At 53.5% G+C, this 17,895-nt stretch overlaps 2 protein-coding genes and 1 long non-coding RNA gene across 4 annotated transcripts; 1 reads left to right on the forward strand and 2 right to left on the reverse strand.

Moving 5' to 3' along the window:
• Window positions 1–10: 10 nt before the first annotated feature.
• Window positions 11–3,914, forward strand: STK16 (serine/threonine kinase 16). 2 transcript variants are annotated; one of them, XM_041737329.1, is made up of 8 exons: window positions 11–113; window positions 414–602; window positions 1,649–1,868; window positions 2,133–2,266; window positions 2,441–2,561; window positions 2,689–2,784; window positions 3,205–3,326; window positions 3,442–3,914. In XM_041737329.1, the coding sequence occupies exons 2-8, from the start codon at window positions 517–519 to the stop codon at window positions 3,578–3,580; spliced, it is 918 nt and encodes a 305-aa protein (XP_041593263.1). In that variant the 5' UTR covers window positions 11–113; window positions 414–516; the 3' UTR covers window positions 3,581–3,914. The 2 variants fall into 2 exon arrangements, with proteins under 2 accessions (XP_041593263.1, XP_041593262.1); XM_041737328.1 differs by lacking the exon at window positions 11–113 and having other exon boundaries at window positions 120–602.
• A 1,442-nt stretch (window positions 3,915–5,356) lies between these two features.
• On the reverse strand, window positions 5,357–9,228 carry TUBA4A (tubulin alpha 4a). The gene is made up of 4 exons (XM_041737323.1): window positions 9,085–9,228; window positions 7,096–7,318; window positions 6,651–6,799; window positions 5,357–6,401 (listed from the first exon to the last, which is right to left on the reverse strand). The coding sequence occupies exons 1-4, from the start codon at window positions 9,085–9,087 to the stop codon at window positions 5,430–5,432; spliced, it is 1,347 nt and encodes a 448-aa protein (XP_041593257.1). The 5' UTR covers window positions 9,088–9,228; the 3' UTR covers window positions 5,357–5,429.
• A 4,079-nt stretch (window positions 9,229–13,307) lies between these two features.
• Window positions 13,308–16,816, reverse strand: LOC121480628. Its single transcript, XR_005985033.1, has 3 exons — window positions 16,698–16,816; window positions 14,164–14,637; window positions 13,308–13,384 (listed from the first exon to the last, which is right to left on the reverse strand). It is a non-coding gene; the product is annotated as an uncharacterized LOC121480628 (long non-coding RNA).
• Window positions 16,817–17,895: the final 1,079 nt, after the last annotated feature.

Below are 17,895 nucleotides of genomic sequence, written 5' to 3' on the forward strand. Positions count from 1 at the left end.
ACATCCTCCGGGTGCCCTGCGGTTGCTAGGATACCGCAGGCCGTTACGCCGGCGCGGCCTGATGACGTAGCCGCCCCTTCCGGTCCGCGGCGCTCGTCTCCGGCCGGAGCCAGGTCAGTGGGGAGTCGGGGCCGGCCCTCCCGGGGCTCTGCGCGCCGAGGCCGGGGCGGGCCCCGCCGGGTGGGCCCGGGCCTCGCCCCCACGCTCCGCGGCTGCTGAGGCGGCCCGACGGCCGATCTCGGGCGGGCTGGCGGCGAGGACGCGGCCTGGCCCGAGGCTCCAGGGCAGCCGAGCCGGCGTCGCCAAGGCTCGTTTCCTCTGCGTTCCGAGGCCCGGGCGCCAGCTCTGCACGTCGGCACTTCGGGGGTCGTGCCTGGGCCTGGCCCACGACCCTGCCGTCCTTTGCCTTCCAGCATGATCCGCGGGGCCCCCAGCGCGTCGCCTGGAAGAGCCCCCCCAGCCCGCACGCGGCCGTCGGCAGCCCGGACCGCCCCTGAGGAGGATGACTGAGACGCTATGGGCCACGCGCTGTGTGTCTGCTCCCGGGGAACCGTCCTCATTGACAACAAGCGCTACCTCTTCATCCAGAAACTGGGGGAGGGGTGAGTGTTTGGAAATCGCCTAGCTAGCCCCCGGGTTCTGGAGAGTGAAGGACAGCAGTCTGCACGTGATAGGGCCTCAGAAGGTTCATCCTTTTAATTTTTTTTTTAATTTTTATTAATTTATGATAGTCACAGAGAGAGAGAGAGAGAGAGAGGCAGAGACACAGGCAGAGGGAGAAGCAGGCTCCATGCACCGGGAGCCTGATGTGGGATTTGATCCCGGGTCTCCAGGATTGCGCCCTGGGCCAAAGGCAGGCGCCAAACCACTGCGCCACCCAAGGATGAACCCAGGTTCATCCTTTTAAAGTAGCCTTTAGCTCCCCTGACAGAGCCCAGCAACCCGAATGCCAAGAAAGTGGATTCTGGAGCCAGGCCTCCTGGCTCCACCTTGTGTGACCTTAAGCCGTGGTTCTGTCATCTGCTTAATGGAGATAATCATCTTTTTTTTTTTTTTTAAAGATTTTATTTATTAGACACACACACACACACACACACACACACACACACATGCACAGGCAGAGGGAGAAGCAGGCTCCGTGCATGGAGCCCGATGAGGGACTCCATCCCTGCGGGACTCGATCCTGGGTCTCCAGGATCAGGCCCTGGGCTGAAGGCTGCGCTAAACCGCTGAGCCATCCGGGCTGCCCTGGAGATAATTATCTTTTGTCGCTGATGGAGTTGTGAGGATTAAATGAGATAGTGCATAGAAATCATCTCACCAAAAAAAAAAAGAAAAGAAAAGAAATCATCTCACCCAGGGCCCGGTTCACAGCACTTGACAGATGTTGACTGTTACTCATGTAACATTTCCGGAGCATTTGTCATGTGCAGAGCTGCGCATAACGACCAAGGTACCTCAAAGATTGCTGTGTTCCTACCCTTGAGCTCAAAGTGTAAAATCTTCAGACTTCTCCTGAAGCCACGTCTTGGGAGGGTTTCTGCTGACTGGGAAAGACACCCCCTCCCCTCCCCACCCAGGGAGTTCCTCTGGGTCCAAGCAGTGTGGGAGATGACCGTGGTCCTTCACTGACCCCTTTGGCCCACAGTGGGTTCAGCTATGTGGACCTAGTGGAGGGGTTACATGATGGACACTTCTACGCCCTGAAGCGGATCCTGTGTCACGAGCAGCAGGATCGGGAGGAAGCCCAACGAGAAGCAGACATGCATCGCCTCTTCCATCACCCCAACATCCTCCGCCTTGTGGCTTATTGTCTGAGGGAGCGGGGCACTAAACATGAGGCCTGGCTGCTGCTACCCTTCTTCAAGGTCAGAAAGTCTCCTGGCAGTGGAGGGGCTTGCAACAGAGTCATCTACCGAGGGCTGTGTGAGTAGCCAAGCACGTTAGGAAGCAGAGACCATGTCCTGTGTTGGACCGCTTCAGATTTGGGGTTTAGGGGAACCCAAGTGGGACTGTGAGGTGTGTAGTGTGTGTGGTGAAAGAGCTGCTAGGCTGTGACACAGGGAAGGGATCAGGCTGAGGGAGCAGAGACCCAGAAAACCTGTCCAACCGTGGGGAAACTTGTGTTGCAGAGGGGTACGCTGTGGAACGAGATAGAAAGGCTGAAGGACAAAGGCAACTTCTTGACTGAAGATCAAATCCTTCAGCTGCTGCTGGGTATCTGCAGAGGCCTTGAGGCCATTCATGCCAGAGGTTATGCCCACAGGTCAGTGGGAGGGCCCAGTGTGCTTATGGGGCAGAAAGAAAGAGCCTCACCAAAAGGATTGAGTGGTCTCTGCTCTCCTCCCAAGGAACAGTCCCCATGATTCTTTTGCCCCCAGGGATTCTAGTCTCCCTGTCCAGGGATGTTCATGGGCCATTTATTTCCACTTTCCTGCAGGGACCTGAAGCCCACCAATATCTTGCTTGGAGATGAGGGGCAGCCAGTTTTAATGGACTTGGGTTCCATGAATCAAGCTTGCATCCATGTGGAAGGCTCCCGCCAGGCTCTGGCCCTGCAGGTAAAAGAGTGTCCAGGTTCCTTTGCCCTCCTGTTCCCCATCCTCAACCTTTCCTGTTGCATGCCCCAGTTTGGTCACATGACTATGACCTATGCCTCTCTTTTGAGCTATGGGGCCACTCTTCCAGGACTGGGCAGCCCAGCGATGTACCATCTCCTACCGCGCCCCGGAGCTCTTCTCCGTGCAGAGCCACTGTGTCATTGATGAGCGGACTGATGTCTGGGTGAGGAGCATGTGGGGGGGCACATGGATGGGGAGGAGTACCGCTCTGTACCTGCTGTGCAACAGAGGGGCAGGTCTTTGGTTTCGAGTGCATGGGGCCCCAGGAACCGCGTATGTCCCCATCCCCCTCGACTTCCTTCCTGGGAACCGTCACTGACACTGTACTCAATTGCTCAGGAAGTGGTATCATTCCTCCCTTTGAACAGAATGAGTACAGCTAAGTGTCAGGACTGAAGGCAGTGGCAAGCAGGGGGTGCAGAAGTCTCCAGCTAGCTGGTGGTTTCTCTGGACCCTGGTGGTGTCATGGGGCTGAGGTCAGCCTATTCTTATTAGCTTATGTAGTCACCTTTCACTACAGAGTCCAGAGGAAAGAGATCATTTCTCTTGGTCCCTTGTCAAGTAATAACCAAGTTATGTTCAGTCCCTAGGCTGCGTGCTGTACGCCATGATGTTTGGGGAAGGCCCATATGACATGGTGTTCCAGAAGGGTGACAGTGTGGCCCTCGCTGTGCAGAACCAACTCAGCATCCCGCAGAGCTCCAGGTGAGCAATAAAAGGGGTACGAAACACTTCAGACTCCTCCCTGGCATTAGTGGAGTTAGAACCATAGCATGGGGAATGAAGACCCTCCAGTCACCCTGCCCGCCTCCTTCCACAGGCATTCTTCAGCCTTGCGGCAGCTGCTGGCCTCAATGATGACTATAGACCCCCAGGAGCGCCCTCCCATCTCTCTCCTCCTCAGTCAGTTGGAGGCACTGCAACCCCCAGCTTCAGACCAACACACCACCCAAATCTAAACAGACCAGTGGCTACGTTGAGAGGTGGCCCTGTGCCTTGGAAGGAGGCTCTCATCCCTCATTAGAATCTCCACCCGGTGTCTCCAGGACTGCTCTCTTGGCATCGGGGGCAAGTGGATGGGAACCGACAGCTCAGTCTTATTTCTTTGTTTCTGCAACAACTGGACAGGGGACTGACTGGGTGTGGACGAGGGTAGGAGATGGGGAAGGGGAAATGGATGAATCTAGACAGGCTCTGAGCAGGACTGCTGAGCTTACATCATGGTCTGCCTTCACATCTGGGAGCAGGAGAATGTATAAATAGAAGAATAAAGTGAAAGCAGCTTGGTGTGGATCTTAAGTCTCATTGTTCCTGGAATGAGGGAGAAGAGGTGCCCGGGGCCCAGGGTCTGGTTGCCATTTCCAAGGGAACCGCTTGGGAAGAGGGACTGGCCTAATGAGGAATGGCATGACTTCACCATTCTGCCTAAGGAGGCAGGTGTCCCTACCTTAGATCTGACTAGCTGGGAGGAGTCAGTTGTCCTAGCTTGTCTTAGTCAAAAACTTAAAGCTCTTCTGGATGGAGCTGGCTTCTCTGCTAAGAACTAGGACCAGGGCCCCCTAGAAGCACGTTGAATTTGTTCTTCCCTTCATTCCCAGGAGTGGGTAGCTGAGTCAAAGCAGCCCAGCCGGTTTGCCAGGGTAGGGCTTCTGGGTGGAGACACCTGAGGAAGCTTCCTGACAGCAACTTAACAGGTCTCTCCCAGGCTCGGCCTGGGGGCAAGGGGAGTGGAGGTGGCAGCCATTTGGCCCAGTCTCTCCCAGAGGGTTCTAGCTCACACACTGTTAATGATTAATGAGGCCAGTGTGGTGCAGCAGTATCCAGCTGCCACTTCCTGCCCTACTCTGCTGAGTAAACAGGGGCCCTGCCTTTGCCGGGCTTGAAACCTGTTCCCTAGGGAAGGGCACTGCGTCCCTGAATCACCAGGGAGGGGAACGCAGGGGCAGGGCTGGCATCACCTGCTCCTGAGATTGAAGCTTCCGCCCCGACTGCCCCCACCCCAGCAGTGTGCACCCCCACGTGCTGACGTGGATATGGGTCCTGGGGTGCCTATTAGCAATGCTGAAATCTTCCCCAGGGCCCGGCGGGAGGCTCCCCAGGCTAGCATAGAGGCTGAGGCCAGAAATAAAGAACAAACAGAGGGGAGACGACCTGACTTTTAATGGCACAGCCCTAGGCCCCAGCAATGCAGCGAGAGACAGCTGTGCGAAGCTGCTTGGAGGTGCGGCGACACAAACAACTTGAGGAGATTGCCCTCGTCCCCTCCCATCCCCCAAGCTCATGACTAGGCTCCATGCCCAGGAATTGTGGGCCTGCCCAGCCCCGCTCCCAAGCCCTCATCACGCACAGAGGTGCCCGGGCCAAGCTTCCAGAGTTGGTGAATGCAGAAGCAGCAGGAAGAAACGGGCTAGCAATCTAACTCAAATACAGAAACTGTGCTGGACTTAGACTCCCACTTGGAAAGGAAGTGAAAACTTGCATCTTTCAACAGCTTGTGGCTGGCCAGCCCAGGTCCGGGAGTCAGTCCTCATTTCCTCTCTCTACCATCCTGGGCGCCCCTGGGGTCTTACATCAAGGTCCCTGGGGCCACGTTTCCGGGCCTGGCAAGGACCCCTTGGCAGGTCTCACCTTCAGCCGTGGAAGGGAAAAGGGTCATGGGCAGCAACGAATGAGGGCAGCAGCAGAAGCAGCGGGCGGCAGCAGCACAAGCTCAAGCACTCACAGAGGGGACAAGAAACCGTGCAAGGAGACTGTTTATTTCGAAAGGATTTTGCAATAAACATAGTGCGTGGGCTCCAGGCAGCTGTTCTATTCTTCTCCCTCATCCTCGTCCTCATAGGAGTCGATGCCCACCTCCTCGTAATCCTTCTCCAGGGCAGCCATATCCTCCCGGGCCTCAGAGAACTCCCCCTCCTCCATGCCCTCGCCCACGTACCAGTGCACAAAGGCCCTCTTGGCGTACATCAGGTCGAACTTGTGGTCCAGGCGGGCCCAGGCCTCGGCGATGGCGGTCGTGTTGCTCAGCATGCACACGGCGCGCTGCACCTTGGCCAGGTCGCCCCCGGGCACCACGGTGGGTGGCTGGTAGTTGATCCCCACCTTGAAGCCCGTGGGGCACCAGTCCACAAACTGAATACTGCGCTTGGTCTTGATGGCGGCGATGGCGGCGTTGACGTCCTTGGGCACCACGTCGCCCCGGTACAGCAGGCAGCAGGCCATGTACTTGCCGTGGCGGGGATCGCACTTCACCATCTGGTTGGCGGGCTCGAAGCAGGCGTTGGTGATCTCCGCCACCGACAGCTGCTCGTGGTAGGCCTTCTCGGCGGAGATGACCGGCGCGTACGTGGCCAGCGGGAAGTGGATGCGAGGGTAGGGCACCAGGTTGGTCTGGAACTCCGTCAGGTCCACGTTGAGGGCCCCGTCGAAGCGCAGGGAAGCCGTGATGGACGAGACGATTTGGCTGATGAGCCGGTTGAGGTTGGTGTAGGTGGGGCGCTCGATGTCCAGGTTGCGGCGGCAGATGTCGTAGATGGCCTCGTTGTCCACCATGAAGGCACAGTCCGAGTGCTCCAGGGTGGTGTGGGTGGTCAGGATGGAGTTGTAGGGCTCCACCACGGCTGTGGACACCTGGGGGGCGGGGTAGATGGAGAACTCCAGCTTGGACTTCTTGCCGTAGTCAACCGAGAGCCGCTCCATCAGGAGTGAGGTGAAGCCCGAGCCGGTGCCCCCTCCGAAGCTGTGGAACACCAGGAAGCCCTGAAGTCCCGTGCACTGGTCAGACTGAAAGGCAGAAAAGACAAAGAACAGTGTAGGCGAGGGGCCTGAGAAACCCTACCTTCTGGCTCCCCAAAAGCCTAAAATCTTTCAGGAGTCAGGGCAGGGACTAGTAAGCATCTCATAGCAGCAGCATGCTCTACAATACACAAAATTAGAGATGACCCCCTAAAGTGGATCCTGGGGGAAAAAAACAATGTTCCTGACCACGAACATCATCTCAGAAACTCCCTCCCTTCCATCCCAAGTTCTCACCAGCTTGCGGATCCGGTCCAGTACCGGGTCAATGATCTCCTTGCCAATGGTATAGTGACCACGGGCGTAGTTGTTAGCAGCATCCTCCTTCCCAGTGATGAGCTGCTCTGGGTGGAAGAGCTGCCGGTAGGGGCCATTTCGGATCTCATCTGGAAGGGCACAAACACATCATGAGGGCACAAACCACGAGGCCGTGCACAGCAGGGATCTCCCTCCCCCAGTGGGGCAGCTGCGGTCAGACGTGGGGAAGAGCTCATCGCCTGCCAGCCTGTGATAGCAGCGTGTGAGAAACCCAGAGCAGCCTGCGGGTGAGCCTCCCTTCTTCGGCTTCAAACAGGGCAAAGCGTTTGCAGGGCCAGCAGAGCCTGGCCTGGCTGCCATCTCTCCAGAGAGAAGCTTAGAGTCGTTCTCTGCTCCCCTCAATTCCGCCCCATCTTCATCTCACCAATCACAGTGGGCTCCAGATCCACAAACACTGCCCGGGGCACATGCTTTCCAGCGCCGGTTTCACAGAAGAAGGTGGTAAAGGAGTCGTCCCCTCCACCGATGGTCTTGTCACTGGGCATCTGCCCATCAGGCTGGATCCCATGTTCCAGACAGTAGAGCTCCCAGCAGGCATTGCCCATCTGGACACCTGCCTGCCCCACGTGGACTGAGATGCATTCGCGCTGAAGGATAAAGAGAAGGGGACACGGCGTAAGCCCCACCTCTGCAGTCCTCCTCTCACGAGCCTCTCTTCCACCCCCTCCCCTAACCAGGTAGGATGATTCGGTTAGCAAAAGTGGAGGCCTGGGGCTGGGCAGAGGTCGAGAGAGGCTGGCAGCCTGCCCAGGCTCCCCTCCCCCCACCCTCCCGTAGGACTTAACCACTCCAGGCACCCAGTAGAGCAAAACAATCCCTTAGCCCATTTCTCTGTGGGGACCTTGTCAAGTAAGAGCTGTGGCTCCACATGACCCTGCCACACTCACGAGACACTCAGGGAGGACAGAGAGGGCAAGTGCATATGAAAGACAGGCAGACACTGCAGTAACAGACAAGGACAAGCGACTTCTCAGCTGTTTGCAGCTCTCTGCTCCCGAAGCCACCTTCCCCAGCCTGAGAAGGTTCAGGTTTCCCAGAGGCATGAATTTATAGCTGAAAGCCCCCCAACTTAATTCTTTGAGGGTAAACAACTAGAATTTCGAAAAACCCTCTCCCCCTTTCTTTCCTGTGAGCTGCAGAGACGTCTCAGCCTTCCAGTCTGGCATCAGCCGACCACACTGGCCACCAGGATGCCCTCTCCCCCACCTCTAAATGCCATCTGGCTCTGGGGATCGATCCCAGCTGGCTCCTCTCCCCACCTCCACCCACGCACTCTGGGGTGTCTTCACCACCTTCTTCCATCGTGCGGCCCTCACGGAAATAGCAGAGAGTGCAGATGGCAGGCGGGCAATAGGGTTGTGGTGGGCACTGGGGCACTGGCTGCCTCGGGCTCATCCCTGCCAGTCGGAAATTAACCCCTAAAGAGCCAAAGTAGTGCGGCGCAGGGCCCGCGCAGCCTCCCTACCGAAATGGCGGGGTGACGGTTTCCAAACACCCAGAAAAGGAAGCGGAACCTGCGGTGGGGCCCCAGAGGTAACCCGCCTGGCCCCTGCGCAGGGGCCACCCTGCCCCGGGCCCTGCATTCGCCCCCCTTCTAGATTCTTTCCAGTTACATCCCAGCGGAAAGCGAAGACTGGCTTTCGGCCCCCGTTCCCGGGCTATAAATACCAGCCCCCCCACACCTCGTACCCCTCCCCCCAACCTGGCCGGCCCGCGCGCTCGCTCCGCGCCAGCTGTCTCTGCCCGTCCGTTCACTCGGCCGGGCTGGAGAGGGGCCGGCTCGCCTCACGAGGCCGAACCCCATTCCCGCCACCCCTCCCGGCTCAGAAGCGGGGTGCTGAGTCACCGGTGGGGGGGTGGGTAGGAGGGATGCACGCACAGTCGGAGGAAAGGGGATGCTGGACCAAGTAGCGCGACCCCCTACCACCTTCCAGCGCTAAGCACGTGCTCGGTCAGGTCCTGGGAGCGCGGGTGGTGGTCGGGGTCGGGGAGGCCAGGGGCGGAGGGCCGCTCGGCGGGTCTCCCCGGCCCGCAGGAAGGACGGGGCGCGGGACCGCGCTCCCCTCAGGAGGCTCAGGGCACAAATGCTTGGAGGAGCGGGAGGCGACTGCCAGCAGGACTCCCCTCTGCGGGCGAGGAGTCCCCCTCCGCCCCACCTCCCTCCCCGGCCTCCAGAAGTGGACCGCGCGGCTCGGCCCAAGTCACCAGGAGGGAGTGGGGGCGGGGAACGCACCACCCCTCGCACCTCCTGGAGACCCGCAAGGTCGGGCGGGGGCGCGCGGCGTCCCAGGGGCGAGGCCCCGGGGCGCGGGGCAGCCAGGCGGGGGGCGCGATCCCGCGGGGCCGCACTCACCATGGTGCGTCCGGGCGGTGGGTCTCACGTGGAGTCCGGGCGACGGGTCTCGGTGAGAACTGCGCTAGCTGCAGTGCCGCACCGCTCTTATAGGCGGGGGGCGGGCCCGCGCGGCCCGGAGGCCCCGCCCCGGGTGGGCGGCCCCGAGGGTGGGGCCGCGCGGGGCCCCTCCCCCTGCCGGGTCCGGGTCTCTCACCTGTCTGACTCGGGCTGGGCGCAGCGACCCGGGCCTTAGCCCTTCGCTCCAGGTCTCGAGCCGGTGCGCTGGGCTCCGGATCTCCACCGCGGGGACGCAGGGCGCCGTGCCGGGGCGCCTCTCGCCCTCACCGGAGTCATGGGGGCGCCCGCGGCCCAGGTGTTCCGACTTAGGCCGGGTGCTGCAGAGGCTGTCCTTGCGAGGTGGCTGCAGCGGGCCTTCGCCCGTGCCCCCCTCCCCGCCTTGCCTGCCTGGAGGCTCCGGCCAGGCCCCGGAGAGCCCCTTGCCGCGGCCCGCGGCCTGCTGGTCCTCGGCGGGGACGGCTGGCCTTCGCCAATGCCTGTGGGCGGCCGCGGACCGGGAGCTGCACAGCTGAGCCCCAGGGTGCCGATCCCTGAGTGCCCGAGGGCGCCGAGCCCCGCAGCGCGTCCGCGAGGGCCGACCCCAGGCATCTGGCGCGGCTCGCCGCCGGCCCGCGGGTCACCGGCCCCGTCATCAGCGCCGTCACTATTAGCGAGCCCCCGCCCCCGCCCCCGCCCCCGCCCCCGCCACCGGCCCGCTGCCCCGCTGCCCCGCTGCCCCGCTGCCAGAGCCGCCGGAGCTCTGGACGGAGCCCTCGGGACCGGGATTCGCATCCCGACTGCCCTGCGACCTTGGACGGGTGACCTGACCTCCTTGAGTCCTTGGCATATTCATCGGTGAAAAGGAGATAATGATTCCACACTGAAAGCGTTGCCGGGAGGTATCCAAACGCGTGTTGACTCTGAAGAGGAAAAAAGAAAGTGGAGAGATTCCGATATCATAGCTGGTTTTGACTTTCCCATCTTCTCCGGCTCCCCCAGCCAGGGCGGGGATCTACCCCCGCGTCTTGACGCTCTTAGGGCTCAGGTGGAGGCCTCTATGGCAGTTATTCCTTCCATGTTTCATGTCCACTTCCTGCAAGGACGGGCTTTTCCATCTTCTGCTTTCCCTTGCATGTCTTACATTTTCTGCCTCCCTTCGCTGGGGAAATCATCAGGAAGTGCCCCCTGTGCCCATCCACGTGCCCTGAAGAAACCTGTCTCCCAGGCTAGTCACTTGGAAAAGATTCACCTGCCTCTCCTACCACAGTGTTTCCTAGGGCCAGAGCCGTCTGGCATGACAACCCAGGAGGCTGTAATAACTAGCGATGGCAACTTCCTATCAACAGAGTAGCTAATTGACACCTTACTTAGGCAAGGCATGGGAAGGAATACAGTGCAGTATGCCAAGGTCTCTCTTCTCGGTAGACTTGCCACATGGTTGGGAGAACAAGACTCATTTATAAAAATGGAAAGTGTCAAGGGCATATTTTACTGTGAGGCTGCTTTGGGAAATGGGGTCATGATCTCTACAGAGAAGGACCCTTGGTAATTCCAGCACATACAGTCTCTTGCAGACCTTCCCAGGACCTCCTTTACCCTCATGGGGCAAGACACCCTTACCCCAGCAGAATGAGTCTGGCAAGAGACCTGAGCTCTCAGGTAAAACCCCAGACTCCTTTGACCTTCAGATTCAGGTCCTTCCTTTGTGAAACAGGGATAACTTCACATTGCGAGGACCAGATGAATTTAGGGATGTGCACAGACACGGCAAAAGTGCTGTGTAAGTGGCTCTCTGGATTCTCAGAGCATCTTATTCTTTTACTTCAGTGCGCTAGCGCACCACACTGCAGTTTTTGTGTGCACGTCCGTCTTATAAATTGCAAACTCATCCCAGGTAAGGATTGTGTCTTATTCATCTTTGTGTCCCTAGATCCTAGCATAGAGCTTAGCACATGGTAAGCATTTGGCAAATGTGTGTCAGAAGAATTGTTTCAGTTCAGAGATGAGAGTAAAATTAGGGTAGAACTCTAAGAAGCCAGAAATTGCAAATTGGCAGCCTGGAGGCCAGGTTCCCTCTCAGAATTGTTTTGTTTGACCCTCACAGTGTTAATCCCTATAGCCTGTAGAAAGAAAAATCAGGGACTACCTTTGTGTTAGAGCATCCCCAACCTGACCCCCATGTCAGGAGATTTACTAGAAGGACTCAGCATAAAGTTGTACCCCCAGCTAGGGTTTATTACAGAGGTAGGAAGGCTACACAGCTGGATCATAAGGGGGAAAGACACAAGCAGAATCTGAAGGAATCTATGCTCTCTCCCTCCCGGGGGGATTCACAGCACACTCTGCCTCCAAAATGAAAATGGGGCAACATTTCCCTGCAAGTGTTTCTGCCCAAGAAAGCCCGTTAGAGACTCAGCACCCAAGGTTTATAGTGAAGGCTGGTCACATAGACACCTCTGCCTTGCACATACCCAAATTCCAGAGTCTAGGAGAAAAGCAGCTGTTCAGCATAAACCATATTCTTTTTTTTTTTTAAAGATTTATTTATTTATTTATTTATTTATTTATTTGAGAGAGATAACATGTGCGGAGGGACAGAGGGAAAGAATACCACGCAGGCTCTGTGCTGAGCACCACAGAGCCTGGCTTGGGACTCAGTCTCACAACCCTGAGATCATGACCTGAGCCGAAATCAAGAGTTGGACACTTAATGACTGAGCCACCCAGGTGCCCCACAGCATAAACCATATTCTTTATACACACAGTCTAGGCACAACAAACCAGCCTGGTCTATTACCCATTGACTGGGAACACTTTAAGGGCCAAGACAAGGGCTTGTCTTACAAGTAGACCTTTCTAAGGAGAAGTCTCAACCTGCTGCGTTAACTCTTTCTGCATTGTCATATAACAATCCAGATTTCTAGCTTGCCTTGAAGCGAATTGGAAGATCTGGCTATATGAGACCTGCATTCCCATTTAGCAACTGTGATAGGCAGAGTTATAGTCTGCATTTTAATACCTGGAATCTGTGATTGTTGTCTTACATGCCAGGAGACTGCTGATATGATTAAGGTAGAGACCTTGAGGTCTACATTTTCTGGTGGGCCCAATATAATCATGAAGGTCCTTATAAGTGGAAGAGGGAGTCTGGAGCGTCAGAGTCAGGGAAGGAGAAGTCAGAAACAGAGGTCAAAGTGATGCGATTATTGGCTTTCAAGATAGAAGAAAGCCATGAGTCAAGGAATATGGGCAGCCTCTGGAAGATGGAAAAGGCAAGGGATAGATTCTCCTAGAATCTCTAAATTATTTGTACCTAAATAGGTTCTGGTATTAATTCCAGTGGGCGGTGGGGTAGGGATGGCTTCCCCATACACCACGGAACATTGTTCAGGCACCAGCAGGGTGTCTTAAGAATTCAACTCAATTCTGCCTCTACCTACCCAGAGATAGCATCAGATTCCATAGGTTGAGGGTATAGTCCTATACAACTGCCTCTCCAGCACCCTTGCTGTTACCTGGTCCCCTGACAACTGGCTATAAATTAGAGGTTCCCATGATCTCCTCCTGGGTTTAATTAATTTTCTAGAGTGGCTGACAGAACTTGGAGAGACATTTCACTTACTGTATCATTGGTTTACTATAAAAAGATATAGGGACGCCGGAGTGGCTCAGCAGTTATGTGTCTGCCTTCGGCTTAGGGCATGATCCTAGAGTCCCAGGATCGGGTTCCACATCGGGCTTCCTGCATGGAGACTGCTTCTCCCTCTGCCTGTGTCTCTGTCTCTGTCTCTGTCTCTCTCTGTCTCTCTCTGTCTGTCTCTCAGGAATTAAAAAAAAAAAAAAAAAAAAGGATATAAATCAGGAATGGCCAGATGGAAGAGATGCAGAGAGCAAGGTATGGAGAAGGGACAAGGAGTTTGTAGGCCCTTTCTGGGCATCCCACTCTCCCAGTATTTGCACATGTTCACCAAACTGGAAATTCCGCAAACTCTATCTTTTTGGGTTTCTATGAGGGCTTCATTACATAGGCATGGTTGACCATTGACCATGTTTGCGCTCCATATCCTGCCCCTCTCCCCTCTCTGGAGTTGGAGGGGACTGAAGATTCCAACCCTCTAACACTTGGTTGGCTCCACTGACAACCAGCCCCCAATCTTAGGGTGATTTCCAAAAGTTACCTCATTAACATAACAAAACATATCTTCATCATTCTCAACCCTTATGGAATTCCAAGGGTTTTAGCAGCTGTGAGCCAGGAATCCTAGACAAAGACCAAATATATACCAGGAATATATTTTAGTCATCTGAATAACCAAATAAATATTTTTCTTATGAATCACAGTATTGCATTCCCCATAAGGCCTATTTTGGACTTTTGATCTCCAGAACTGTAAGATAATAACATTGTGTGGTTTTAGGGCTACTAAGTTTGTAGCAATTTGTTACAACAGCAGTAGGAAACCAGTTTGGCAACAGATAGAGCTGGGTGATGGCTCCTTTCTTAGGATGGACAGCAAGCTGCTCCACATCACTCCATCTACCATTTACCATCATATACTCAGTTGTAACATATTTACATTACTCTGGCCCCCTGTAGCAAGGAGTTTATAACCACCCCACCCCACCTGGAGTAGGACTTCGGGCAAGCAAGATGGAGAAGACAGGGGTGCAGGGAGAAACGTCCAAGGCATGTTAGTGGCAGACAGATTCTGACTCTGACTCTATGTGTGTGTGGGTGTGCACTCATGTACATGTGCACACGATTGTGAGTATGAATGCATCTCTTGAATTAGGGTCACAATGTTTGGGTGGGTGTACACTAACAATCCATATTACCAGATTGAAAACTTAGACATTCACATACATGGACATCATCTAGAAGATGATGCCAGCCACTTCCTCATTTTTCCAATTGAATCACCGCTTAGTGTGTCTACCCTACAGGAGTGTCCAGTAGACCACTCTCTCTTTGGATCTCTCTCCCTCTTCCCCTTGCCCTTTGTTATCTCCCTCTTTTCTAACCCCTTCCCAGAGTCTCACCTTGTCTTGGAGCGCTGCAGCAAGGTCCTCAAAGTTTAAAATGTCTCCACTGATTCCATCTGGGCAAGGTGGAGTGGGGCCTTAGTACATATCCTTCCATTTCTTTAGACTGGATGGAACATCTACCACCTGTCCTCCTCCTTACAGCACAATCGTTCCAAAGGGATATCTTCATGTCTTCTCTTCTCTTCACTGTTCATGCAGGCTTGGTTCATATGCTCTACTGAGATGTTCTTGCCAAAATCTCTAGTGACTTCCAACTGGCCAAAGCCAAAGGTCACGTTTCTACATCTTTCTCAGCTTCTCACCAATGTTAGAGATAGCTGATTCTTCCTGCCTCCTTGAAACACTTTCTTCTTGGCTTCAGTGACACATCCCTCTCTTGGTCCTGGCCATTCCTTCTTGGTGGTTTTTGATGGCTTACCCCTAATGAGTGTTTCCCAGGGCCTCTCTTTTTTTCATTTGTTTTTCTCCCTGAAGGAACAATTGAAGGTAAGTGATAAGTATATGGGGTTTTGTTACGTTATCTCTACTTTTGGGTGTATTTTTATTTTTTGAAAGATTTTATTTATTTATTCACGAGAGACACAGAGAGAGACAGAGACACAGGCAGAAGGAGAAGCAGGCTCCCTCTGGGGAGCCCAATGTAGAACTCGATCCCAGGACACTGGGATCATGACCTGAGCCAAAGGCAGACGCTCAACCACTGAGCCACGCAGGTGTCCCTGGGTATATTTTAAATGTCCTTAATAAAAAGTTACTGTAACATTTTAGGGTTATTCAAAAAGAGATAGAACTAGAGTGTATACATTCTCAAACCATAGAAAAAGAACAGGAAGAAATATCACCTATATGCTAATAATTTATATATTTGCTCAAATTTATATGTCCTTTTGGACTTCTTTGAATTTCAGACTCACATGCTTATTTTACTTTCTGACATTACCACTTGAAAGTCTGTTAGGCATCTCAAACATAACACATTCAAAGTATAACTCCCAATGTCCTACCCTCGTCCTGCTCCCTGCCCAAAATGCATCTGTCCTAAGGCTTTCAAGTCTTCTACCCATGTGCTTAAGTTAAAAACCTAGAATCATCCTACATTCCTCTTTCCCTTTCTCCTCCCTCTCTTTTTTAGTTAGAAATTTCTTGGTTGCAAATAATGGAAAGCCTAACAGAGGCTTAAACAATGAGGATATTTATTATCCTACAAGAAATCTGAGTGTAGGGAAGTTTCCAGGGTTGATTCAGTGATGTTACCAACAACTCCAGCATTTCCAGCTATCTGCTCTGACATCCTCAGTGGGCTGGTGATGTCTTTCCTTATGATCACCAGATGGCTTCAGCAGCTCCAAGTGTCATGTCCTCATTTACTAAGGCTGGGAAGGGGGATCTCCTCCCATAATCTCTTTTTACCAGGGAGAAAAACCTTGCCTTCAAGCACCCTTGCAGACTTCTCATGTGTGTCACTAATGCCTTGCTTCAACCAGTCATTGGAAGGAGCGAATGGAATTACCATGAATGGTTTAGACTAATTTACACTCACACCTAGGTCTGGGGAAAGACCATCTTCCTTGAGCAAGTGGGAGGGTAAATAATTATACGAACCCAGGACCCTGAGTTTCAGCCAGCAAAAATGAAATAGAGTCAGGGGGCAGGTAAGGCTGTTGGGTAGATTTGCACACCCCACGTTAGCATGTCCTATAACTTTACTTTGAACCCAGCTACTTCCCACAATCCCTACCCCAGTCCAAGCCACCGTCCCTCATTTCTGGATGCCTGAAGTAGCCTCCTAACTGGTTTCCTGCTTCTATTCTTGAACCCCTGGACCTGCTTAACCTTATAATGCATCCTCTACACAACAGCTGCAATAATCTGTCTAAAACACAAAGTAGGCAATGATGCTTGCTTAAACCTCTCATTGCCCCAGTGATGGAAGCCATTCTTCCCAGACTCTGTGTTCTCATCTTGTAGAGCTCTCCCCCACCCTCCTTGAACACACCATTGGCTTCATTTGTCCTCACTATTCTCCATTGTCCCCACTATTCTCTTGATCTGGAGCACTACGATCCACATCTTGTTATAGTTGACTCCTTGGCATTTGGTTTCAGTTAAAACATCAGCTAGCTTGCTTGTTTGCTTCCTTCCTTCCTTCCTTCCTTCCTTCCTTCCTTCCTTCCTTTCTTCAGACATCAGCTTCTTAGAGAGCTGTTCCCTCTCAATAGTAGCCCTCCTTATCTCTTTCTGCACCATTATGCTGGTTTATTTTCTTCATGTGTTTATTTCTAACTGAAATTGCCTAGTTTGTTTATTCATTATCCGTCTTCCCCATGAAAATGCATGCTCCTTATAAGCACAAGTCCACCACTGTATTCTCGGCACCTGGAACAGTACGTGGCATATAGGACACACCCGATAAATATTTGTTGAAGAAATTAAGGATTTCCTCTCATTTTATAACTGAGATATATTAATATGCTTTAAAAATCTCAGTCTTTTTACTTGATTGTACATAAGATCCTCCCCCGGCCTACCTTAAAGATAGTTTTCCTTTCCAGAATTGGTGATGTTTATGTTGTCTCTTCAGATACCGAACTTTGAAGGCCAGTAAGGAAGTTGAAGTGCTAGACAAGAGGTTTTGGGGGGACACTGGGCTCTCTGGGTCCCAAATCCTTCCATCTGTTAAACAATTCCTGAAGTCTATGGCTTTGTGGATCAACCAAGTGTAGGCTGGGCTTACGTACCTTTGAAGTGTTGGTTTGCTGTTTCTTCTCTCTGGGGATCTTGGCCTCTTAATTCCAGCTGGGAGAACAATGACTGTAGTCCACAGCCAAAACCAGAGTTAACCATCTTGATATTCTAGGTCACTCCCTGGCATCCTGTGTTGAGAAGGGCTCTGAAAAAGCCCCCACCTCAAAATAGCTTCCCCACCATTTGCCACAATGACTGAAATTCCATATTAGCAACTGCTTCATGGATAGGGTTGCTAAATAAAATTCCTTTATTTGCTAAATCTGGCATTCCTATTCCTGGTCATGGTTGTTAATTGGAGAATGACTGGAGAGACGTAGTGTGGTTTCCAGGCAGCGTTAACGTCCGTTTGAGGTTAGCGGTCATATATTTGAAGTCAGATCAGCCAGCCTGGTTCTGGGTTTTTCTGTAGCTACTGTTTAGCTGGGTCAGTACAGACAGAGTTGGTGATGATGAACCAGGGTTGTGGTTTAGTCGATGAGGATGCTAAAGCTGGAGGGAAGCAAGAGAATGATCATGACCCACCAAGGAATTTAAGATGGAAAGGAAGGAGATAAAGACACGGGAAGGGGGTGAGGGACAGTGAGAGCTCTGCCTTGTGGAAAGAGAAGCATGGAGCCTGAGTCCCAGATGAATTTTAATTCCACCACTAATGAACCCCCATGTGACCTTGGGCAAGACGCAAGAGGCTCCATTTCCTTTTCTTCCTCTGGGAGAATGGAGGCCCCACCTTGCCTACCTCACAAAGCTGTTGAGGGACTCAAAGGAGGTAAGGGGTGTAGTCACCTTAAGAGCCACAAAGTGGGGTACAAACGTGAGAGATTAACACTTGTATTTCACAAGTTTGCGTAAGGCCATAGGGAGACTCCTGTGGGGAAATAAGGCCAAGCAAGGCTGGCAGCCACTTGCTTGGCATAGGGAGAGACCCTGAGGATTAGCCCTGAACCCCTGCTCCTCATCTTGCTTTCCCTGTGGAGAACA

The sequence above is a fragment of the Vulpes lagopus genome, chromosome 22 (genome assembly GCF_018345385.1).
Source record: "Vulpes lagopus strain Blue_001 chromosome 22, ASM1834538v1, whole genome shotgun sequence".
Lineage (NCBI taxonomy): Eukaryota > Metazoa > Chordata > Mammalia > Carnivora > Canidae > Vulpes > Vulpes lagopus.